Genomic DNA, 25,718 nt, shown 5'->3' on the forward strand with positions numbered 1-25,718 from the left:
CTTAGTAAAGGGTTCACTTTTTTGTACCTACATTTTATTTAGACATTGGATACGTGTTGACCAATTTGAAAATGTATACCAGGCTTTTGAATTTAAAAATATTTTTTCACAATTCAGGTGATCCAGTATTAGATTCTAGATTCTTCACTTTTAAACGTCACAGTACATTTATTCCCCCCAACATTTCATGATCCAGATTTTTGAAAAACTCAAACTCAAATTAGAAGAATTCTAAGAAATTTGCTATTAAGCACAATTTGACACTAGCAGAGAAGTTTTGTCTTGAGGAGTTAACAGGTTCTGACAAATATAGGATCATGAAACCGGACAAAGGGGGTGGAGTGGTAATTATGCTCGGTTCTGACTACCTAAATAGGATGACACCATTATTAGATGACCAAGACACCTATGAAAGTTAGTCGACATGAAATTAATAGAGCATATACTACAATAGATTGGCTGTTTTAAGAATACCTTTATGGATTGTAGGATTGATCAAAATATTTTCAAATTTATTTCCGTGGAATTTCCAATTATACCATCTATTTTTGGGATTCCCAAAATTCATAAGGATGTACATAACCCCCCATTTAGACCGATTGTGTCAGCAAAGGGTTCTAACACTGAAGCTGTAGCGGCCTATATAGATTTGAAGTGTAAAAATATCTTAAAGTTTACCACATATTCTCAGACTCTTGGCAGTGTCTTGAGCGGGTCAGAGAATTCTCAAACAATTTTGATTTTAAATCTGAATTTATTATGACCACTGTAGATGTTAACCTGTTTTCTGTTCCTCATGGACAAGGGTTGGGCATGTTTGAAGCATGTCTCAACAAATACAACAGACTGAATAATTCTGACAATCTAACAGAAATGTTAGAACTTGTTGAGAATAACTTTTTATATTTTAATAATGAATACTACAGACAAAAAAAAGGGAGTCGCTATGGGGGCCAGATGTGCCCCATCTACGCAAATTTAGTTAGCGTATTGGGAATCTGAGTTTATATTTACTAGTAATTTTTTGGAACAAGGTTTTATTATATTTACGCTATTTGGATGACATTCTTATTTTTTTGGGGGTCTCTAAAGACTAGTTTAATGATTTCATTATATTTTTGGGACAAATCACGGATTTTTTAAAATTCACTAGTCACATTTTTGAATTTTGAATTTTTAGATATGGTGTCTGTTCGAATGGAATCTAGTATATTTAGGAAGAAAACCCATTCAAATTCATTCCTACATTTCGACAGCTGCCATCCGGTCCATCAAAAAAGAAATCTTGTTAAAGGCCAGATGGTTAGGCTGTCTAGAATTGTTAGTGATAACCAAATTTTTGAAGGGGAATTGAAAACTTATGGACATGTTTATTGCTAGAGGCTATCCCTTTGATCTTATTTTGAAAATGAGCAATGAAATTAAAATTAAAAGGTTTACTTTATATAAACCTATTATTTTATATGGATTACCAGAGATTGACAGATCGAATTCAACTATATCTAGACATGATACATTCATCATCCCATTCAATGACCGAACATCAGAGATAGTTAACATAGTACAGGAAGCATGGACCAGTGTGATTCTAATATAGAACTTTCAGGCATTTTGGGTAATAAACCCACAATTACATACAGTAGAGGTAAAGATTTGAAAAATTTGTTTGAAAGTAACCAACATTGATTTGTACAAAAAAATCTAAGATGAGTAAATGTGGTGCATGTCATGTTTGTAGGTTCATAAACGATGGTCCATATATTTCTATTTTTAACTATGGAAAGACCATCAGATGTCCAGGCCATTGTAACTGTAATTCGGGTATGGTGGTTTATGCCGCAACTTGTACAGTTTGCCAAGCATTCTATATTGGTAAAACTATCAAAGTTAAAAACGCGTATTATAGAACACGAGTGATATAAAAAGACAAATAACTAGTATGTTATACAATCACAGTACTAATTGTTCCAATTTAAAAAAAATTTTTGTTTTTAGTCATTGATAGAATACCACAGAATAGACAAAAGGTGGAGACGAAAAAACTATGTTGGAAACCAAAGAATGCTTATGGCAACTGAGGCTTAATGCAAGTAAATGGCCTGGCATCAATGAACAAATATCTATTTCAAGTATTCTTAAATTAAGATCACATTTTATATAAATGCATTATATTAACACTAAATAATGAATGTTAAGAGTTGATTTTTCTTATAATAATTTTAAATTATTATTTATTCCAAATTATTTAATTCACTGATTTTATGTACTTTAAACTGTTTTATATAGATTTATATAGATTATTCCACTGATATTTAATTATCAATAATTCATTTTATATCAATTTATGTATTTGTTAATTGATATTAATAATTACAATATTTTTAATATATTATGGATTGAGTTTTATATGTACTACTATTTCAACATAACATTTAATTTTAAATATTTACATCTTATATGATTAATACATACACTCACATTCACATTCTATGTCATTACTCAAACATTCTTCTTTTTTTATATACGTTTTCATATACATCTCAACATTTTATTAATTTTTCAGAGGTAACTCTCATTGTACCTATCTGTCTTGTGTACTGGGTATGGATTTCTCCTGTTTGGCTAACACATGAAACAATTTCATTGCATTTTACCTTTTTTATGATTCAATGATTTAATTAAGTGTTAATGGATTGTTAATTCACAGTTTTATCAAACACTACTTAAGGGATGATCTGTAATGAATATTTGCACTCTGATGCCCTACCTACGAGGGTGAAAGCGCTCAGTGTCTTGTGGTAGTTTTTATCTTGTTTGGTCAAGTTTTATTTATTAAAGTTGTTTAGAAACCAGGATCCAAGGTCTGCTGGAATCTTTAGCTTACCGGTATTTTTGTGTTTTGGAAATAGACAACTTAACAAAGAAGTTATGTACCTACCATAATGTTCCATGTTAGTTGTCTTCTCACCTTCTTTCTTGCGTCCCACCCTCCATCCCCCTATCCTAGTGGATCGAGAGGAGTTTCCCCTTTCATTTTTCACTGACTGAACCTTCTCTGGTATTTCTGTTTAGCTTCACAGTTGGGCCCCCAGGTGGCTTCTAAGGTAGATTTCTTTGTGTCTGGAATAGCTTTTTCAAATGAGATCTGAGTAGCGCCAGGCATCATAGGATATAGGATAGTCTCAAGCCAGTAAACTGCTCTTCTGCTATTGAAGGCAGAGTCGAAGCAGAGGATCGGCTCTGAACCCAGCCAGCAAGAAAGAAGGCGAGAAGAAATGGAACGTTTTGGTAGGTACGTAACTTTCTTACTCATTGCTAAATATTTGTGCAAAGATGTTAATACTTTCTAACCAAAGCTAGGTACTACATCTGAGCCTGGAGTTTTCCAATTGGCTTTTCTTAACTTTGTTTCCATCTCTAGCTGCTATTTCATCCCACTTCATATCCTGTACCTTTAAAATTTTTCTTTACTTCTATCCATTTCTTTTTTGGCAGTTTTTCAATTCCTTTTACCTCGTTTCCCAGTTCTCTAAAGCCTTTTTGGGTCCTCAATTTGCTTATTTTGCACTTTTCATTTACATCTTTTTTTCTAAGTTTCTCACTTGTGCTGAACTTTGTAGTCCATTTACAATGGTGCATGATCCTGGTCCGTTCTAATATTGCACATTGCTTTTTATCACATCTGTCTTAGTATTTTTGTTTCAGTGGTTCGTGGTTTCTGGATTACATTCAGTTAGTGGATTATCTGAAGCTCCAAGGGTGTTTATGAAATGTCTAGCCAGTCAATCTTATTTTACACTGGTCTTTGCATTTCCTTGGATAACCTTGTCTGCATAGTTTTTATCCAGATGTAAAGATTTAACCTAGGTTTCTCTTCTGACCAATCTAGGTTACCAGATAAATGCAACTCCTTTATTTTCTCACAGTATTTTCTTGACTGCTTTTCCCAAAAATGGATTTTGAGACAAAGGTGGATTCAAATTCATGATTCTAGCCTGATTACTCATGAGAAATTGTCATTTCTGAAAATGAAACATGGACCTAACATTTACTTTCTCAGGAACATCAAATTTTAGTAGTGACTTTGTTGCATTGGTGAAGATAAATTCAGCTGAATCCTGGTCTCCCTTTAATCGGATCCCAAGCCAATTTCACCCCAGACACTTTGGGTAAAGATGCAAGATCTGTAATTCTTCAAACATTGGTATGAAGATGTTGGGTAGTGATATATGCCCTAATCTCTTACCTATAGTTACCAGGACCTCTACAAGTGATTTTAGATACCACAGCCATGTGGTGTATAAACAGAGGTAGTGTTGTACCCCCTGTGCAGGCCAGCTATGTATTCAGCATCTCCAAGCATCTTTTAATTTCCACCAGAGCAAAACAGTGACACACAAGGACTAGGACAGATGCATTCAAACAAGAGTCTTCCAGGAACTGATCAGTTGTGAACACCTCACAGGTCTGTTTGCCTCCTTTCAAAGCTGTCTGCACCTGGACTCCTTGCAAGCATTGAAAATGCACATTCATGAAGTGTGGTATTCCTCAGTCTGAACTCTGTACACAACCTATGGGTCAAAAACTAAAACTTTGCAGTATGGAGGGTGTGAAGTTCACTCCTTGAAATGTTATGCACACAGTTCACTAATAAAAAAACTTAAATATGAACCATAAAAATGGGTAGTCCAGTTAGATAAAAATGGAATGTTTTTAGTGAAAGTCCTAGTTGAGTAATGAAAAGCATGCTAGCTACAACCTTGTAAGATTGCTCCTTAAACAACCAGGCTAAACAGTAGGCAACTGCTCCTTAAACAACCAGGCTAAATAGGAGGCAACCAAAGATGTAATCTTAGAGCTGGAGGCTGATGTATTAAATGAGAATCCTCAAGACCTTGATGGAGAGTTTGATTCTCGGAGGGTAAAAAGCTTTGAACAATCCATTAAAGAACATAAGATGAAGATAAGATTAGGATAATCCTGAGATTTAATGAAACCAGAATAAAGATTTTGGATTTTTCAACTATAACTATATACAGCATGGTAACAGGGAGATTCAACAGAGGCTACAAAATCCCATCAACCCCAGAAGGTTTTTCAAAAATCTACACAACTGGACAGGGGGAAGACGTTCCCCCAATATCTTCAGATATTGGTTATTAGCACACTTCTGAGCCTCATTGAGGGGCAGGGTTACCTAGATTGCAACCAGGAACAGAATCGGAGACCCATAACCAGATGGAGAAACCAGCCACAGTACTTAAACCCTGTGTTTTGGAGTCACTCCAAAACGAATCTTGCTGACCTGGAGATTAGTGTGCTTTCAGAGGGATTAACTTGCAGCAGAGGTACTGGTTAATTTAAAATCCTATGTCAAATTGAATATGAAGGTTCTGCACCATGGTAAATACCACTGAGAAATAAGACCCAGTAATTACTGCCCCCCCTTACTCCAAACTTTAGCACCCTGAGGTCATATGTGAAATGGACATCAGGAAAGTAATGCAAAAAAAAGCATGGAGAACGTTCTAGAAACCTTAAAGGTGAGAAGGCATAGTTGGCGCTAGGCAGAGAAGTCTTGATTGGTTATGAAGGCTGACAAGGGAGGAGGTATTGATACCAGCAGGTGTAACCAGATAGAAATTTTGAGCAAAACTGAATCAACTTTAGAAGATTAAGGCATCATACAAACAAACTTGACTGCACTTTTAACAATGTGTTGGACTATCTACAGACAAGTTTCCCCTACTTATCCAAATTCTTTGGAACCCTAAGCCACTCAGAAATAGACCCTCTGTACAGGCCAGTGATTGGAAGCAGGGAGGGGAGTTTAAGGAAAATAAAAAGCAGCAATTGATAGCATCTTATTAGGTGTTTTCTTTACATTTGTTTACCAGGGAAGTCCGACTGTGCCAGAAGCCTGTTTTCAGCAGAGGCCCAAGGAGAAAAGCTCCACAAATATAGTTAAAATAGAGTTGGTACAATAGTGTACATTAAAATGAATACACTTTTCTAGTAGACATGGTTCAAAAAGAAATTAGTACTATATACGTGGTTATGAACAAATTTCCTTTGAGTAGTAGGAGGGAGAAAATGAGGAGTGGACAGGGAGTTGTATATTGTCAGGTTTGGAACAGGAGCAATGCCAGTTCTTGGATGTTTAGTTTGAAATTGGTGGATTCAGGTGGGTTTTGGAGGGTGTGGGTTAGTTTACCCTACACCCTCAACACCTGAATCTACCAATTTCAAACTAAGCATCTATCCGAGAACTGGCATTGCTCCTGTGCCAAACCTGACAAGCTGCCACTCACACTATCCACTCTAACTCATTTTCTTCCTCTCCTCCGTGTTTACTACTTGAAAAATAAATCTCATTTGTTCATAACTAATGTATACATGGTACTAATTTTATTCTGTGATCCTCACTGAAATGTATTTTTTGAATCTATGTATACTAGAAAACTATTGAATACTATGTATAGACTAGGTGTATTTACAATCTTCCTGTATGTATATTGTACTATCATAGTTTGCTTATTTCTTTGGAGCTTTTCTACCCAGGCCTCTGCTGAAAATGGGTTTCTGGCAGTCTGACTTCCCAGTAAACAAATGTAGATATACCTTAAGATGCTATCACCATTGTTTATTTTCCTTAAAATCTTTAGTCTTGTGCTATCCACCCCACCAAGACAAAAATAGAACAAAGTCCTAGGGCTACAGGTTGGCCAGTATCACCCTGAAAATGGAGCCCTTAATATCTTGAAAATTTATGGTGAGGGGATATGAAAGCAGTATATTAAGCATTCTGGAACCTATTAAACTAAATGCAAATTTGCCAGTACTTCAATCCTTGGAGGGTTTTAATGAAATGTATGGACAACAAATGTAAGGGTTGTATCTACTTTTACTGTAGACTGTCAGCACCATTAGAGGGAATTGGGGCTATAATTACTGAAAGCTCTTGTATATTGGACATCAATGAAGCTCCTTCCTTTGTGTAAAGGAAAGCCAGAAACATCAGGGGTTGGGTTGAAGGTAGGCCCAGACCTTTGGATACATGGACCAATAAATGTGGGGTTAACTATTTTGTCAGCACATACAGGAGATATGTTTTTTGCCCTTAATTAAGGAAACAACACAGGAGGTGACTACCTTGATGCAGGTGGTTTACAGGGCATGTTGCAAACATTTTGTGGGGAAAATGCTCGACTGACTTAGATTTCTGGTCATAACTTCACACCCTCCACACTGAAGTTTCTTGGTTTTAAAACATTTTCGTTCCCTTGGTTGGCAATGTTTGCTTTCTACCCCCCTTCACTGATGTCCATGATTCTGAAGATTCAGGACTTTCAAACTGAGTGACTCCTGTTTTGGCCCAGGAAACATTGGTTCTTGAATTGGCAAAGGATAGTTACCACAAGCTTCTTGAACTGGATCTAGTCACCCAGGACAGTGGTAGTTTAACTCCCATCTTACTCCAGCTGTCAGGATGATTAAATTGTAATGCCTTTTTACAATTATTTCATGAGGACATGCAGCAGGTAGTAAAGGAGGCAAGAAAACCTGCTACTAGAAAATCTGGAGTGGAAGTAATTTTCCAGCTGGTGCTATCTCCACTTTTGTGCTGGGGAAGTGGACTGTCACCTTTTGAATCCACTCAAGATTTTGATAAGTTGGAAAACCTGTACTCATTGCTCTGACTTCTGCAATAAGTTATCGTGGTGGACAAGCCTTGCCTCATTCCATAGACATGGCCAAATTAAGAACAAACCCCTTCTATGTCCAAAGTGGTTTGTTTAACTTTGAATTGAGCTGTTGCTCCTAGTTTCAATCCAGAACCTAAAAACCAAGAGAAGCTTCTGCATATTCTAACTTTGCTAGGACCATTCCTAGGGACTGTTCCGCCTCCCTAGTTGGATAGGATTTGGTATTAAACCCATAGTTTAAATGGTACTGCAACACTGAGGATGATGGACAGCACAGTTGAGCAAGTTGTACTTTGATAACAAATGTTCAAATTCACTGCTACAGTAACTGCAATCCCCATAGTTAAGATACAAAGGTTCGTGCTTCTGCTTTCTTGACCGTTTTGGTTTTGTGGTTTAGGCTCTGCTGTGGGCAAAGTCCTGAAGAAATCTTCACTCTGCTGATTTTTTCCTTTTGCCATTCAGTCAGTGAAGGTGTGGAGGAGCCAAAGCTTTCTGAAACTGCTTGGTTTCCTGAGCAGGGAATCTACTGTAGCATTAATGTGAGCATCTACTATGGGCAAGTGCAAGTTGGACAACTAGTTTCCTGTTGGTTAGCTTAAGAGCATTTGTGCACCTGCACTTAGAATTGAGTTATTGACCCCCTCCATAAAATTGAAATGCTTAATTTAATTTATTTCTGAAACCTGGCTTTCTAAAATTTAAAAATGAAGTCCGTACCACAGCTGTCCAGATTCAGTAGCTAGGATTTTGGCTCATTTTTGGTCTGTACATAAAATCTGTGGAGCTCTGACAAATTGAGGATTGTAGATGTTCATCGTTTCACTTTTAGTCATGACTGTAGGGTTCTCCCCTGCCGGCAGGCAGCTCTCGGTCGGCCAGAATCCCAAAGTCTGGGTCTGGCGTCGGCTGTTTAACCCTGCTCCCTGACGTCAGAGTGCCAGGAGTATAAAGCTGACAGCCGACGCCATCTTCTCCAGTCTTTCTTGCCGTGCGGTGATAGCAGTTCGCAAAGTGCCGGTCAGTTGACTCCTGACGAATATTTCTACTTCGGTCCGAAGACTGACTACTCCACTCAAAGCTAAGTACCCTGTTGGGGAAACTTTTCTTGCTCCACTCCGATGTCAGAAAAGGTTAATAATTGTATTTCATGTGGGAAGCAAATACCTCATAAGGATTTTCATTCTTACTGTATTCCTTGCTTAGGCCCTGACCACAGCGTAGGTAGTTGTCTGTTTTGTGCTAGATTCAATCAACGTACAATTAAGCAAAGGTACGATTTTGCTTTTCATTACTTTGGTAGACGCTTTAACTAGAAAATGTCGGATACGGTTCCATCTACCAGAGTTCACAAGCATCGCAAGGATAAAGACAGGCCTCTGAGGTCCAAATCTGATGGTAGCGCACATATGGAGCCAGCTTCAGGTTCGGCCGTCATCAGTGAGGCGCTTTTGCAGCCCCTGTCTGCCATTTCAGAGCAGACGGCCGAAACTGACACTCATGAGGAGCCAACCAGGCCTTTAAATGTCTGTTGCAGGACCTTCGGACAATGCTCCTTCGGATGGGTCCGGAGCCGCTGTGCAGGTACCGGCTTCCGAAGGGGTTTTCAGGCCTACTCAGCTTCAAGTAAAGGCAAAGACAAAGGCAAAGACTCCTTCTAAATCAGACTTCAACACAGGCCTCTTCTGAACCGGCTCCCAAGTCACAAACAGTTACTCAAGATGGCGGAGGATTTACTTGGTGATTAGGGGTTCTCATCCCCCTCCAGACAAAAGGCCAAGGCAGGATGTTTAGGATTCCTCTGATCAGGCTTCAGTTTCCTCAGTTTCTTCTGATCAGGAATATTCTTTCCCTCCTTATGAGGATTCTGATGTGGAAGAATCCATTCCTTCAGCTTCTCCTCCTGAGGGTTTTTCTTTTGGGGAAACTCTGCATGAAATGAGGGAACATTTCCACTGGGAGGGACAGGAGTATTCAGAATCCAAGAAAATACTGAGGGATTTTCTTCCCCAACATAGACCCCTGGCTATTCCTCCTGTTTTGGATATTGTGGATGATGCCTTTTCGGAGGCTAATTTAACCCCTGGTTTTCCTCCTGCTCCTGTTAAGCCTGATAAGTACTACAGGGTTCCTGATTCCCATCAGTTTTTATACAAGAATCCTACTGCTGACTCTGAAACCATTTCACAGGGTCCTAAGGGTGTTAAGGCCACTACTGCCAAAAATCCTATTCCTACTGAAAAGGATTCTCGAGCCTTGGAAAGATGGGGCAAAAAGGTGTACACGTCTGCTACTTTGTCCGTTAGGGCTTTAAACTGTCAGTTTCATATGCTTAAATATCTCTTATCTGTCTTAAAACAAAAATTTACTTCCATTTCTGCCTGTGCAGAGGATAAGGAATTATACATGACTTATTGCATGCCACTGAACAAGTTGGGAAGCATGTTTTATACTGTGGATTTGATGCCTTGGAGGCTTCTTGTAGGGCTGCGGCCTCTGGCACAGTCAGAAGATGTGCATGGCTAAAGGAACAAAATTTACCTGAACAAGTAAAGGCTAAATTTATTGGATGCTCCTGTTCGGCATAATGTTTTGTTTGGATCTAAAGCTGAAGAGGTGATTAAAAAGATGGTGGATAAGGTGAAATCCATGCAAACAGTTAGATTTCTTACAAGTACAGCCTCCTAGATTTAGCAGGAATTGGCCATCAAAAAAACTGGTCCTTTCCCTCTTCAGACAGGCCTCAAAGGGGTAGATATAGACTCTCCAGAGGGAGGCCTCAAACACAGGCTGCTTATAGACCAAGGCAGTGGACTGCTTCTACCCCTAGGGGAGGAGAGGACAGATCAGTCTCAAAGGAAACAAACTCAATGACTCCCTCTGTTGGGCTGCAGGATTGTCTTGCCTGGAAGCCCCCCTCAGAGGAAAACTCTCACCAAAATTGGACTCAAATAACCCAGGACAGATGGGTTTTGGATGTGATTTTAAGAAGTTACAAATTCCATTTTCATACTTTGCCAAGGCCAAGCGGATGGCCAGACCTTCCAAAACATCAATGGATGGAGGCCTTTTGCTATGAATGCCATAGAACTGGTACCTCTTTCAGAGATGGGAAAAGGGTTTTACTCAAGGCTCTTTCTAGTCCCAAGAAAGCAAAATTCATGGAGACCCATTCTGGATCTGTCTGTCTTGAACACCTTTCTAGAGATTCCAAAATTCAAGATGCTTACTCTACAGCAGTTACTCCCAATGCTGTCCAAAGATGCATGGATGGTGACTTTGGATTTAAAGGAGGCATATTTACACATTCCCATCAGGCAGGATTGCAGAAAATACCTCCGGTTCAAGGCCGGATCAAGGCACTTTCAATTCTCTGCTCTGCCCTTTGGATTATCTACTGCACCCTGGGTCTTCACCAAAATGCCTGGCTCCAGTAGTAGCTTACTGCAGACTCAAGGGAATTCAAATTTACCCTTATCTGGACGATTGTCTAATTCAGGCAGACAGCAAGGATGTCTAACTCCAGCATCTAGACTTTGTACAAAACCTCCTCAAATTCCTGGGATTCTCTGTAAACAGTCAAATTTAACACAATCACAACAAACTTTCTGGGTGCTCTTCTAAACACTACAACCCAGATGGCATTTCTGACATCCGAAAAACAATTACAGCTGGCATCAACTTTCAAAGCCTTGGCAACTCTAACCCATCTATTTGCAAGGAAATTCTGCAGGCTTTGGGTTACATGGCCTCCTGCATCCTTCTCGTACCATATGCAAGACTACACATGAAAATAGTGGTACCTAAAAAGTGTATGGTCTCAGCATTACCACAGTTTGGACATACTGATTCCTGTCCTTCCTTGCCTTCAAAAGGAATTTCTTTGGTGGTCCAGGGTATGTGCTCTAAACAAAGGGAAGCCCTTCCGTCTACCTCCTGCCTCAGATTCTAACCACAGATGCCTCTGATTATGCTTGGGGAGCCCATTTTCAGGGCAATTGTCTGCAGGGCCTTTGGACAAAGGATCAGAAGCACCTGCATATCAACTTGAAATGTTAGCCATTCAGAAAGCTCTATTGGCCTTTCAGGAATCTCGTACAGCCAGGACAACTACTTGTACGGACAGACACAACAGTTATGTGGTACATAAGCAAGGGATATCTCATTCCTACCCCCTTTGCAGACTAGCCATGGATTTATGGAACACAGCTCTAACTTGCAATCTGGATCTTCAAGCTCAGTTTCTACCAGGAAAACGAAACTTACTGGCAGACAGTTTGAGCAGAAACCTTTCGGATCCACACAAGTGGATGCTGGACACCAAAATATTCAGGGTGATAACAGCAGTATGGGGATGTCCTCACATAGATCTCTTTGCATCCCATCTAAATCATCAGCTGCAAAATTATTGCACCAGGATATTCCACAGAGAGGCTTGGAAAGTGGATGCTTTGTCATTCAGCTGGAGGAACCTCTCAGGATATGCCTTTCCGAATCTACCGCTTCCACGAGTTTTATTGAAAAACAGGACAAACCCAAGATGATCTTGTTGGCTCCGAATTGGCCTCTGCAGTTTTGGTATCCAACTCCAATAAACCTATGCCTGGAGCCCCCTTGGATTTTACCTCAGTCTCCGAACCTTCTGTCCCAACATCAGGGTCAGGTTTTACACATGTCAGAATTCTCAGCCTGGCTGCCTGGTTGCCTGGTTAATCCAGGGCTTTTGATTTCTTTCCTACCCAAGCAGGTTATGGATGTCATTTTGGAAGCTAGACGTCCTAGCACTAGGAAATCTTATGCAGGAAAATGGAAAAGATTTTGTTCCTGGATGCAGGCTTAGGATTCTGATCCTCTTCTTCCTAACATTACTGTAATTCTACTTTACTTGACGGATCTCTTACATAAGGGTCTCTCTCTTCCATTAAGATCCATGCTTCTGCTATTTCTGCTCATAATACAGATCCTCCCATCCTTTCCCACCAGCTCATGACAGTTCCTCAGAGGAGCTAAGAACTAAGACCTCCTAGATCTCCTCCTATTCCTGCTTGGGATCTCAATTATGTTTTGGAAAAACTAACCTTGCCTCCTTTTGAGCCTGCTGCTTCTGCTGACATCAAGTTTTTATCAGCTATCCTGTTGGCACTAACCTCTGCCAGGAGAGTTTCAGAGTTACAAGCTCTTATGGCAGTGGAACCTTATATTATTTTTCATCAAGAAGGGTATCTTTGAGGACTAATCCGACCTTCATGCCTAAGGTGGTTTCCAAAGTGGCTTTAAATCAAACTATCCACTTGCCAACCTTTTTCCCCCACTCCTCAAAATAAAGGGGAAAGGATCTTACATTCCTTGGATGTACATAGACAGCTACGTTTTTACCTGAACAAAACCAAGGACATCAGAAAATCTGAACAATTTGTTTCTTATGCTTAAAGTTCCCAAGATAGCCATTTCTAAACAAACCATTTCTAAATGGATTGCTCATGGAATCAGATTTTGTTCACCATGGAAAGCAAATCCCAGGGAGCATATGGACTCATTCCACCAGAGCTGCTGCCACTTCTGCAGCCTTCCTCAAAGGAGTTCCTACCAAGGACATTTTGGAAGCTGCAACTTGGGAGTTCAGTGCATACTTTCTCTAAGCACTACAATTTGCCTCTTTACTCTAAGTCTAGGGCAGGCTTTGCCTCTGCAGTCTTGCAGGGCCTTTTATCCACCCCTTCTTTATGACCACCTCCCTTTCTTTCGGCTTTGGGATTCTACCCTACAGTCATGACTGCAACAGTGAAACACGAACATAGTACAGTTGTGTACACCTACCATAAATGTAGATGTTAGTGTCTTCACTGTTGCAGTCTGGGTTTCCCTCCCTCCTGTCCCCTCTTTTACTTTTGTGTGGTTCCTTTTTTCACCATTCTTCTGAGGTGTATTTGCAAAGGTTTTGGGACCATTTTCATTTTGGGACACCTGACATCTGGGGCAAGAAAAACTGGAGAAGATGGCATCTGTTGTCAGCTTTATACTCCTGGTGCTCTGACATCAGGGAGCAGGGTTGAACAGCCGATGCCGGACCCAGACTTTGGGATTCTGGCCGAGGGCTGCTTGCCGGCAGGGGAGAACCCTACAGTCATGACTGCAACACTGAAGACACTCTAACATCTACATTTATGGTAGGTGTACACAACTGTAAAATGCATGTTAATTCCTGTTTTAGCAACTTTCCAGGTTTAAGCAATATTTTAAATCTGTCCCTATTTTGGGGCTTTTGTCCCCTGTTTTTAGGTGTTCATATTGTGCTAAGACATTGATGGGTATGAATCTATCCTGCCTATGCAGTGTCATTTTTACCTTGCTAAACCAAAATTCAAAATAGACTGCTACAATTTCCTTAATCTCCTTTTTGAATAAACTGTACATCTGCAGTAAATCTCCAACCTCAGCTATGCGTAAGCCTGTCGCATGCAGAGTGGGTCAACTGTAGCATACAGCAGAATAGTTATGCTTTCAGTTCGGTTACATTATGTTGATGGCAAAGGCTGATGGCAGTAGGTCAGGCTAGCAGTTGTAATTCAAAGAGCTCTGTTTCATGCCACCCTCTAAGAAGATGTTTCATATTTTCTGGAAAATATGAACCTTGACTCGACTGTTGTACCCTGACCCCATGAGAAAAATGTGGGTGGGGGTTATGGATAGATTTAACAGTTGGATATTCACACAAGGCCGGCAATCTGAAGCAGGACAGGAAATGTCTAGAATATTTACACTCCATACAGTACAAGATTGTCTGCATTTTCCCCATAAGCTTCTGATACTCCTAGTCTGAATCCAAGCTGCATACCCCTATCTGATAGCAATACTATTCTAAACGCATTTTAACATTCAGATTTTTATAGCCTAGTAAAAAATTAGTCAAATGTATTTGCTGTAGAAAATGTGGGTATTGGCAACAAGTATTTTATTCCCACAACTGATGTAAGAATATATTAAACTGGCAGATAAAATATGGTAATTCCAATAAGCTCCCAAAGTAGGTCATTCAATTTCCATATTAAATGGCTTAAATGGCCTTAAGCATACTGTGGTGTCAGGATGTATTGCAGAAGTTTAGTCAGTACTGCTGAACATGCATGAATCGCATGCTCATTTTTTGACCTAATGAAAGCATCTGTTTTGTGCCAAGCATCTGGTGTTGCTGTAACGTTGTGCCCCACCTCTTTAAGCATGCCAATACCAATTGAAGTGAATTTTTTGGAAATACTCCACTGCTTTACTGATCAAGGGATGCAGAAATGGTCAGATTCTAGCACTCTAACCCAAATGGGGAATTCACAAGTCTTGCTCAAAGCATACACTGTGCTGCAAAATAGGGTAGCACAAGCTTTTTCTCATGTATTTGTATGGTCCCCGTTTTGTGGAGTTGCATTTTGAGCTGAATACAGGTGAGCCCTTGAATGACATCTAACAAATTTCTACTGCATATATGAGGTCTTGTGCAAGATCTTGGCAATGCACTGCAGTATTTTGCACCCATTCATTTTTCATGCTTGTCAACAGTTTGGACTTAGTGCTAGTGAATGTTCTGATTTGAGGTAGCCTTCCAGTCAGCATTACACATGTAAATTTTTAAAAGCAAATGGTTACACCTAGTTGATAATGTGTAGACAAAGCAGTGCCTATAAAGATTTAAGGCCAACAAGCAGGACATTTTTTAGGTGCAGTAATTACTTTGTGGTAGTAGTTGAATGGACCTTTACATGGTCCTATTCAGTATTTCACCTCAGTGCACCCTGGGTGGCTTTCCCTATGTTCCATGTTAGACATGGTAGTACAGATCTAACACATACTGTCCCTGGGACAAATACTGTTCAGCTTCCAGTAACTTATTTGGTACTTATCTGGAGCAAAATTCCTAGACTAAAACGTAAATTAACTGTTAAAGCTTGGTTGCTCAGACCAACTTTCAGTGACCTCACAAAGTTGGTATTTGGAACCAATGGTGGATATCCGAGTTCATTAAGTTAACTTGGTAGCAAAGATTTGTTCATAACCTTTCTGGTAATTCTGATATTAAATACCATTGACTCTGAGCCAGATGACCTGCAATCATTTTTCGATCATGTAGAGCTGAATCTTCAATGTTCATTGCCTAACTTGCATCTAAAAGTAGACATTGATATTGGTATGTACGAATGAGATGTTCATGGATTTTCATTGTTCATATCCAGGAATGGATTCATCCTAATAGTACAGCTATTAGTCGGTGCCTGGTTTTAAGTGATTCTGAAACATTTGAGAACTCATTTGGATGAAACTTTCAAGATTCCTTCCAAAATGTAGTACTACAGTGTGTAGTTTTGGATGTTCTTGGCTAATTTGCTTGATGTACACTCCTTTTGCAGTTGTACAGATTTCCAGCTTTTGAGACCAAAATGTTGTACTCCCAACTTAACATGTACAAGAGTTCTCCAAGTCGCTTGTTAACTTGTGCTTAATCCAGTTTACAGCATATTCGCTTTTACTCAGTGAGGTGCACTGGCCTTTGGTGCTGATCAGAATGCTTTGGATAGCTCCATTACCACATCTGGGAGAGTTTAGCCTAAATGATATCCAGACTGACAGGAGCTCCCTGGAGTAGGCAGATTGCCTAATCTCTCCTACAACTTGAGGTAGATGAACATTCAAAGTTAAACTGAGTTCTTGTGTTTAGTTTTATGGACCTGCACAATTGCTGTTGTGGTACAACACCCTTAACTCTTTACATCCGAGTGAAGCCTCCAGGTGCGTCTGCAGTTGACTCCTGACTCCTCTAGGCACATCTGTATTGCTTCATATTTGCATCAATTCTAATACCATGCGTCAAGGTTTTAAAAGATTTCATTTTAAAGCTTACACAATAGCAAACTCAACTGCATTAATTTACCTAGTGCAGGTAAACTGTTATGATTTTACATTTTTCTAAATTTCAGCAATCCAGTAACAGAATTAAGCCTCATTAAAGGTCTCAGCTAGATGAATAAAATGCTGCTTGACAGTATTTGTGTAACTTGCATGGTTGCTGAGATTGTAGGTGTACAAAATATTACAAATGTAATGGTTTACTGTGACTTGTAGCAGCTCGGTTCCCTTAGAAAATGATTAGACTATCCATTAGTTAACTTGGGATTAAATTGGTATCCCCCAAGTTCATTACTACATTAGTAAATGCACTATTTTACAGTATTAAATGGAGCACTGTTAGAATGAAAGCCTCTTAAGTAAAGGCTGAAATCTAATGCTAAACACATTGGTAGCTGCATGCTATGTAAACATGGTCCATATATAGCTAGCTGCAATTGTGGTATGAGACATCAGTGTCATGTAATACATCACTTGCTTGTCGTGTGGTTGGGTACTAAATGTCCATTAAGTTCCTCCCATTCAAATGAGATCATCCTTAATAGTTGGATTTGGTTACTAACATTGCATTTTTTACATGTTCTCAGAGTTCAAAGTTTGATCTTAATAGTTTGGGAGACTTGTTCATTTCAAACTTAAACAGAGATTTCAGTAAAAAACTCCATGGACCAGTTAGTCCACCCCAATCAGGTGTGAATCTTTGATTTGCCTCTCACCAATATGAGGCAGCTGTTTCCCCACCAATTGTCTCCTAGTCAAATTGGACAATTCAGTCATTTACCAGAAGCCCAAATCTTAGCTTATGAAAAGTTAAATCTGACTAAAATCAAAGGCCTCCTTGGCAAGTCCTTCACTGCCACATTTTATGCACATGTAAACAGCTGCAGAGACTCCTCTGCCCCCTCAAATACAATGCCAAATTCAAAGATACCAATGGTGGAACCCAAATATAAACAGGCTCTGAAGAAGCCAAAATACTCTTGCTAAACTAAAACTGAGCAAATTCTCAAATCTAGACACAAACAGTAATTGAGAAGGTCACTGAAAAACCTATCATTAAAAACAACTCCAGCAAAGCTAGAACTTCCACCGAATGATCTCCCAAATCTCTGTGCTGATGTCAACAAGGCCAAAATAAGCATATCCACAGCTAGTGGGGTTTGGCTTTATTGGCCTGAAATTGTCCAAAGTCATGGGCATTCAGAATCGCCAATTGGCTGAAACGCCTGATTTCATAAGGATCATTTGCATATATCCCATGTGCCTCTGATACAAGAAGTTTGGGAGGTCACTCAGTGGAAGTTCTAGCTTTGCTGGAGTTGTCAAATCTAGACACTAGGTAAAATACCCACCCAGGTGAAGGAAAACCACAAAGCTTATAAGTTGGTCTGTGCCCAGCCCTGTGCAGAGCTAATGAACATCACATCTTCAGACCCAAAGGACCTAGCCAATCTGCTAATGGGCAAATTTAGCTCAAACTTCACTCTCCCCCACTGTCATCACATACCTATATGTACACCCCTTCAAATCACCCAAAAAACAGTTCTGAAGGCTCTAAGACCAATAAAGTCTCTGGGATTTATGTATTTACATTTGTTTACCAGGAAATTGACTGGACGCAGGTCCTTTTTCAGCAGATTCCCGGGAGAAAAACTCCACATGTACATGATAGAGATATAAAGTTGCAGCAGTAGTAAATAACAGTGGTGATTGGCTTTATTACAATAAGATATTGATTATCAACAGTTTATACAGAAAATTTTGCAAGCTAAGTTTCATCATTTATAATAAAATTGTCCGAAAAGATGTTAAAGTATGTAAAGACAGCTAGCTATTTGACTGGTTAGTAGTGGCGGTAGTATAGTTGGGTTGAGACTAGGTGGAGGGGGGGTTAAGGATGGGGGTGTTGGTCTGGATTAGAACAAGGACAAAGTCACTGCCAATTTAAGTGGGATTTGAGTGCAGTCTTAAAGGGTGCTGGAAGGTGAGTAGTTAGAGGGTGGAAGATTGTTCCAAAGTTTAGATATGGTACATGAAAATATGGCTTTTCCTGAGTTTTGGGTTTGATAAGTGAGTTGGTTTTTGTTGCTTGATCTTTTGGGCCTAGTGGGGTGATAGGGAGGGAGAAGGGTTTGAAGGGAAGGGATGTTAAGGGGGTGGTTAAGTTTAAGCAAGGGTGAGTTGAAGTGAAGGAGTTGGAGTTCTAGCCAGTTTAGTTTAAGGGCAATACTATGATGGCTGTGGTAAGAGGTTCCAGTGGTAAGTTTAGCAATTTTCTAACAGGCATCCAGCTTGTGTAGGTCTGTCTAAGGTTGGTAAGTATTGAGGATGTATAGAGTAGGGTGGAGATTAGCTGGGAATTGGCTATGGAGATTCTGGCTTCCTTGGTTAGGAATTGGCGGCTTCGATATAATGCACAAGTTTCTTGAACTTTTTTGAGATATGTGGGTGTCAAAACCAAGTTTTTCTACACAAAGTAATTTTGTGTGTTCTGATGGAGAGATAATTGTCTTTGGCAAGAGTGTTTAAGTGGGGGGGTGTTTTGGGTGGCATTTGGAGGTTGGAACAGGATAAGTTTGGTCTCTTGGGTTGAGTATGAGCTGAGCAATTGGATAGCCAGCTTTCTATAGAATAATTCCTGTGTGATTTGTTAGTTCTGGTAGAGTGAGGGCAGAGCAGATGAGTAGTCCTCTGCGTACTGTATGAGATGCTTGTGTGATGACTATGTAGGTTAATGAGAATAGAGGGCCAAGGATAGACCCTTTAACACAGAATAACTGGGAGGTGAGGTGATGTGTTTTTGTCCCAGATTACTGATTGCTGGTGTCCATGTAGATGGCTGTGGAACCAGTTGCAGGCTGGTTGTGAGGAGAGGGTGGGGAGAGTAGTAGCTCATGAGAACGAGCCAAAGGCCCTTTGAGACATCTAGAAATACAGCAGTAGAGAAGGGGCCATTGTTTTTTTGTGATTAAGTATAGTGTTGAAGGAGAGCAGAGTAGAGGTAGTGCTGTGATATGGCTTGAAGCCATGTTGAGTTCTGGGGAGGAGATTAGCTGGGAGGCAGTTGGAGACCTGGGTGATGCATTTTTCAAGTATCTTGGAGAGGGGAGAGGATAGCAATGGGGCAGTAATTGGAGAGGTCAGTGGAGGGGAGTGCAGTGTATTTGTGGAGGGGAATGTGGGATATTTCCCATATTGAGGGAACATATCCTCTTATGGAACAGTTAATTAGAATTTTAATTGGGTAGGCTAGTGTATCGGATGCATTGAGGTTGTTAGTTTGGGTTTTGACAATAGTCTTTATGTTGGAGGTAGGTACTGAGGAGGAGGAGTGGGGGTTAGGGTTAAGAGTTGGGGGGCTGTTGTAGGGAAGTGTTTAGAGATGTTACAGTTTCAGTGAAGTTTGGATTCGGCAAAACTGCTGGAGAGGGAAATGGATGGCTGGGGGTTATCAACCTTCCCTTGGGGAGGGTATTAATAGTGGACCAGAATTGCTTAGGGTTGTGGTAGAGTTTAGGGTGGATGTATAGTAGAGGGATTTGTCTAATATGTTTTTTGGCTTTATTGCGCAGTTCAACTAGTGATTGCCTATAAGTTTAGACGCCGGTGCTACCAGGCCTAGTTTCTGGATTTCATTAGGGTTCTGGTAGTCTTTTCTAACCATGGGGCACACCTGGATCTGACTGGCATTTCTTACAGGAGCATGGGTGTTTATGGAGAGGAAGGTACTGTTGAAGTGGATAGCTTCATCTAGGTTGAGGTAGTTTAGTGGTGACCAGTAACTTTTTGCAGGGAGGAGATGTAGTTGGGGTTGAAGTTGGGACTTATTTGCCTGCGGATAATGGGCTTCAGACTGTGGTGTGCCAAATTAGGAAAGTGGGGGAGTGGTCACTAAGACTGTCAGATAAGCAGCCTGCTAGGTAAGAGTGAGGGGCTTTCTTGACTCTAATCCAGTTAAGTAAGGTATAACTCTTAGGGTTTTTGATTCAGGTAGGGGATTGAATGAGTTGAGTGAACCCCTGGAGATTAAGGTGAATGGTTTGGTGACCTATTACAGGATAGCCAGTTGGTCAGAGAATGATTGTTTCCTGGGGTAGAGATAAAGTAGCCCAGCTCAGGATATTTCTAGGAGTGAGATTTTGCCCTGGTGGGAAATAGCATTGTATGATATAGATTTGTTTGGGATCAGATTACATAGTTTGCCTATTGGTTGGCATGAAATATTACTTGTCTAACTCACTTCAGAAGCTATTCAGTATCTGCCTCAAAACCAGCTGGATGAATTTAGGAAATCTGTGGTCATTCCCTTGCACAAAGGTGGGGCACCCATAATCTGGACAGTCTCATCTGTAAGGTTATATAAAAGACCATTATGAAAATGGGATAAAGGTAACCTGCAGACTAACCAGTCTCTTCCAGATTTGTGAAGAGCAGGCCTTTCCTACTAACATGGTTGACTTCTCAGAAAATTACTGAAGCAATGGATAAGGACAGCTGTGCACACTGCATATCTAGAGCTAGCAAATGTGTTCAGCATCCTACAGTTGGGTGTTGTAGAGCCGAATGTCAATCCTATAACCAAACTCATCTAAATTTATTACCCCCTTCTATCAACTGGTTTACCAGTTACCTTTTCCAATAGACAACCAGCAGTGAAATGGAAAACCATTTCCCCATTCCTCAACACCCTCACTGGTGTACCCCAGGGTTCAATATTGGGTCCCCTATTCAATATTTTCATAAACTACTTCACACTATCCTTAATGCAAGAATCATCTAATATGCAGACTATTGAATTATCTGAATTATCTGTTCTAACACCACTCCAACCCTCATAAAATTAACCCAAGATGCCTTATCCACTGAACAATGGATATTAAGGTAACCACCTGGCACTCAATGCATCAAAAACCAAACTCGTGATGTTCACCCCTTCCAAAAACACAATTATCAACAATTCATTCTCCCTCACCAGTCAATAACACTTCTCTTGAAATAGTATCCAGTGCAAAACTGTTCTCATTGACAGTCAGCTTAAATTTTGATACCCACATACAAGCAAATATTAACACCAGAAACTTTGTATATTCTACCGCCACATTTGCTTACGTCTACTAGATTCCTTCTCTACCACATCTCATCCCTTCTCTTTATGGAGCCCACTCCTAACCAACCTACAATCTTCTATTAAAACAAAACTTTCTGCTACAACAACGCCAAATTCACCACTGGACACATCTTCCCCTCGTATCACCCTCGACAAACTAAATTGGCTAGAGCTGCCCAACTGCCTTCTCTACACTCAACTAATTCATGCTCAAAAACTCATCTTCAGTCCCTCTCTACCCCTCCCTTGTTTCAACCTTTACAATGCATCTACCTAGCAGACTCCTAAGAACCAATACTCAGAATCTGAACTTCACAAACCTGCCCGTCCAGCAGGCAAACTTACTTTTTTTTTTTTCTCTCTCCTTGGTGCATCTGGAACTCCCACCTCATATTTGCCTCCAGTGGCCCCTCCACCTTTAAAATTCTGCTCCATTCACACCTAACTCTGGAAATTCTCATGTTCCCATCCTGCATAACATCCCCAGCAGCTACCTTACTCCCTACCCCTTCTCCCCCTCCTTTTATCCTAACTGAAATATCTACCTCACCATTTTCCTCTGTCCCTGCTTCCCCTAACTCATCTCTCACCTCCTTTAACCTACATAACCCCCACCCACTGATCACATTTCCCCTCTGGGAACATGCATATTGTAAACGGCTCCTTAGTTTTATTTACTTGTAAATACCTAATTATAGACTTGACATCTCTTAGCAATGATGGGGACTATATATCTGTAAACTTTTACTAATTGTATATAATTTCTGTTATCTTAATTATTATACTTTTGTTTTCATGTACTCTTCCTGTGCTTTATATATTGTATCTGGAGCTTTTCTCCCCAGGACTCCATTGAAAATGGGCTCCTTTGGCCCAATGGACCATCCTGGCAAACTTCAAATAAGTTAGATAAAATAACTCCGGTAGCAAATTAGCTCAAAACTAGAATCCAGGAACTTTAGTTGTGCAGTTCCTGGGCTGCCACTTCACTTCTGAGGTCCAAAGTTGAAGTTTGTCAAACTTGGTGCCATCATAAACTTTTCAGGGGGTAGTGTAGGACTATTCAACTATACGCCCCCCTGTTAACTATCCCATTGACAATACACCTGAAAATGGGTTCCCTAATCCCCAACTACAGGATCAATTTAGACAGTTGTCCTTGAACCATGCATCTGCTGTTTGTAAGGAATTCCTTTCTGCAGTGTACGTCTAAAGGTAGTCTCCAGAATTCAGAGAAGCAATTTGGTTGTTTTGGCGCTTCGGTCTGTTATGCACCTGCCCAAATACTTGTCACACTTGGAATGACCACAGCACATTGCAATTATAGCCATTTATTTTACTGAGAATCTGAAAGCCTTGTCCCTCTTCAGTATCCTAGCTACTGTATGGCCCGGTACTAGTCTCCACCAGGTCAAAACCCTCCCAACCTTCCAAACTATTGAGACTTCCTAGTGAAAAGATGGCTGTTCTTGCTCAACACTAGGATAAACTCACTAAATGTGGCCAATACCTGTTCCTGCCTAGATCTCTCTACTCCAGTCACTTCCTTATACCCTTATATTTCCGCTTTCTCTAAATATACCACAAGCCTGTTTTTCTAACTTCATATTGCATTACTGTTAACTGACTAAATTTTTTCTATATCAGTAATTTGTGCGCATTAACCAGTGTTTTCATATGGTCTAATTTGGTGCAATTTCAACTGTATTTTTAGACTATTTTCTAATACTGGAGACCCTTTTCTCCCAGATCTATGCTGGAAATGGGCTCTCTCCCAGTCACTTTACTGGTAATGCGATATAAATACTGAGGTGGACTCTGCCTTGCATGTAGAACTTCAGCAGACCCTAGTCTGTCAAACCTATTACATATTCACAAGTCCAGTGGAAATTTGCAAAATAGAACATGTTGGAGGGATAGGTTTGTATCCTAGAATACCATATATGTGAAAGTTCTCATCTATATACAGCAAAGTACTACTTTATTCAAATGTAATTTAGATCATTGTGTAACTGTAAATTGTCCTTCAGACAGGGAAAGGTGTAAACATCCCAGCATATCCTATAAGGGCTGGAATGTAAGGCTAGGCTTAAATCCTGTAATCAATAGCCTGGTAACTGCCTGAGTAGATGACGCACATTTCTCAATCACGTTGATTTTAGTGTAAAATAGTGGCAAGACTAGAAAATTGTGGGGTATGTAGTTGCAGGCAAATGCATGATTAGCTGTCCTGCATGGCTAAATGCTGGATAATGGAAAGCCAGGCAACTGGAAAGGCTCAGTGATGCAACAGACTCTTATTCCTTGTACTATCTTTGTTGCAGATGTATGGGTGATTTTGGACATTTTCTGTTTGCAGGCAATGAATTAAGGAAAGGGGCAGTGGTGAAAGTGCTAGCTTGGCATGTAGCTGGGTTAAACTATATCCTACTGTAATCGACAGATGGCCATCAAACCCAAAACACTATCATGAGGCAGGGCCTGGCATAGACCTGCTTACATACATAGGGTAGTAATTTGCCAGGCTCAGCTGGCATGACAAACTGCTTTGGTTTTGGTCCTGTATTCAACTGCTGTCCACGGAATCCCCTTGGTGTTTGGGAATCTAGCATCACTATGATTTAAAAGCAGCAAAGCCACTTTTCATTTGAAAGAAATTGTTTTTTCAAATGGTTGGAATCTACTCCCAGCCCAGAGTTTGGATATCTATGAAGTAGCTTTAAAGAATAATCTAAGGAAATTCATGTTCTGAATTATCTTGTATACAGGAATGAGGCATTTACTGTAATTATTTTGGTGACCTATATGTCCCTTTCTTTGTAGAATCTGTGCTCCAGTACAGGTATGGGCATCTGAGGAAACTGGACTTGCACTTTGGAATTGGGTGGTTTCAGCCATTTGGGAATCCATCTAGTTTTGCTATCTGAACATGTACCACTGGCAAACTTCAGTATAGCCCACTGTGGATTTTCTTATCTTTCAATTTTCTTGTTGCAGGTCGTTTTGCAGCTAGAGACATCAAGCAGACTGTTGCAGTTGGAGTGATCAAATCTGTGGAAAAGAAAATGGCAACTCCTTCAAAAAAGCAGGCTGCTAAAACAATTAAATGAGTTTTGTTTAGTGTTCTGTTGGAAATGATTCTTGGTTCAGTATTTAGATCTTTTGTTTTAAAGGGTATATCTTGTATACCAGTATGTCAGAAGACTGCTAAAACAATTAAATGAGCATTTTGCTTTGTTCTGCTGGAAAGATTTCTTGTTTTAAAAGATATACCTTGTATGCTAGACAGTTGAGTACAGCCTTAAGTTAAAGGTTGTAAAGCTTACAGATTATGTAAGCTGAATATTGGTTTAAGTACATTATATGCAAAACACCCAATAAAGTGTTAAGGTTATCTGTTTTGCTGTTCTGATTTCTGGGTTTAAGATTACAGAATATAGGTGTTTGAGGTGGTAATGTTTTAAATCTGTCTACTTGGAACTTTGAGGATTTGTGCTTGGACTGAACTTGTGGTATAAATACTGAGGTTTGGCATAGACTGGCTTAATGCACTTGAGCTATTAAGGATTTTCTGAACTTGCAGTCCAGCTGTGGAAGATAATAAAGCAGGGCTTTAGCAGCTTTACCTCCACTACTTCATCCTAAGTTATATACTGAGCTGGGGAGAATGAAGCTAAAAGCAGATGCTGCTTTAAAGTCTGAATTTGTACAAAGCATACTATCCTTTGAAGCCTGTCAGATTTGAGGCAGGCATGGCTATAAAGCCAATACATAGCTGGACAGTTTTTACCCCTAGATAATGCCTGACCAGTCTGGAATGGCAGCTTTGGTTACCTTTGCCAATTGAAACTGATCAACATTAGACTAAATTATTGCACTGAAATCCAGTCTGGGCATTTAGGTATCGTATATTGAAATACTAAACTGGTCCGCATTGTATGCTTATGCAAAATCTGCCCTAGATTTATCTGGTCCTTTGAAAGTGCTCAGTTCATGGCTAACCAGGGACCAAA

At 40.0% G+C, this 25,718-nt stretch overlaps 1 protein-coding gene across 1 annotated transcript in view; it reads left to right on the plus strand.

Annotated features, from left to right (window-relative positions):
- The window catches only part of LOC122798244 (elongation factor 1-alpha-like), a 150,554-nt gene extending 125,455 nt beyond the window's left edge, over nt 1-25,099 (plus strand). The window contains exon 7 of the mRNA XM_044067032.1: nt 24,703-25,099. Coding sequence (XP_043922967.1) covers nt 24,703-24,815 — 113 coding nt within the window. The 3' untranslated portion in view covers nt 24,816-25,099. The remainder of the gene's footprint in view (nt 1-24,702) is intronic.
- The last annotated feature ends 619 nt before the right edge of the window (nt 25,100-25,718 follow it).

Source organism: Protopterus annectens, chromosome 3.part1 (assembly GCF_019279795.1).
Source record: "Protopterus annectens isolate FY-2018-M chromosome 3.part1, PAN1.0, whole genome shotgun sequence".
NCBI classification, from domain to species: Eukaryota; Metazoa; Chordata; order Ceratodontiformes; family Protopteridae; genus Protopterus; species Protopterus annectens.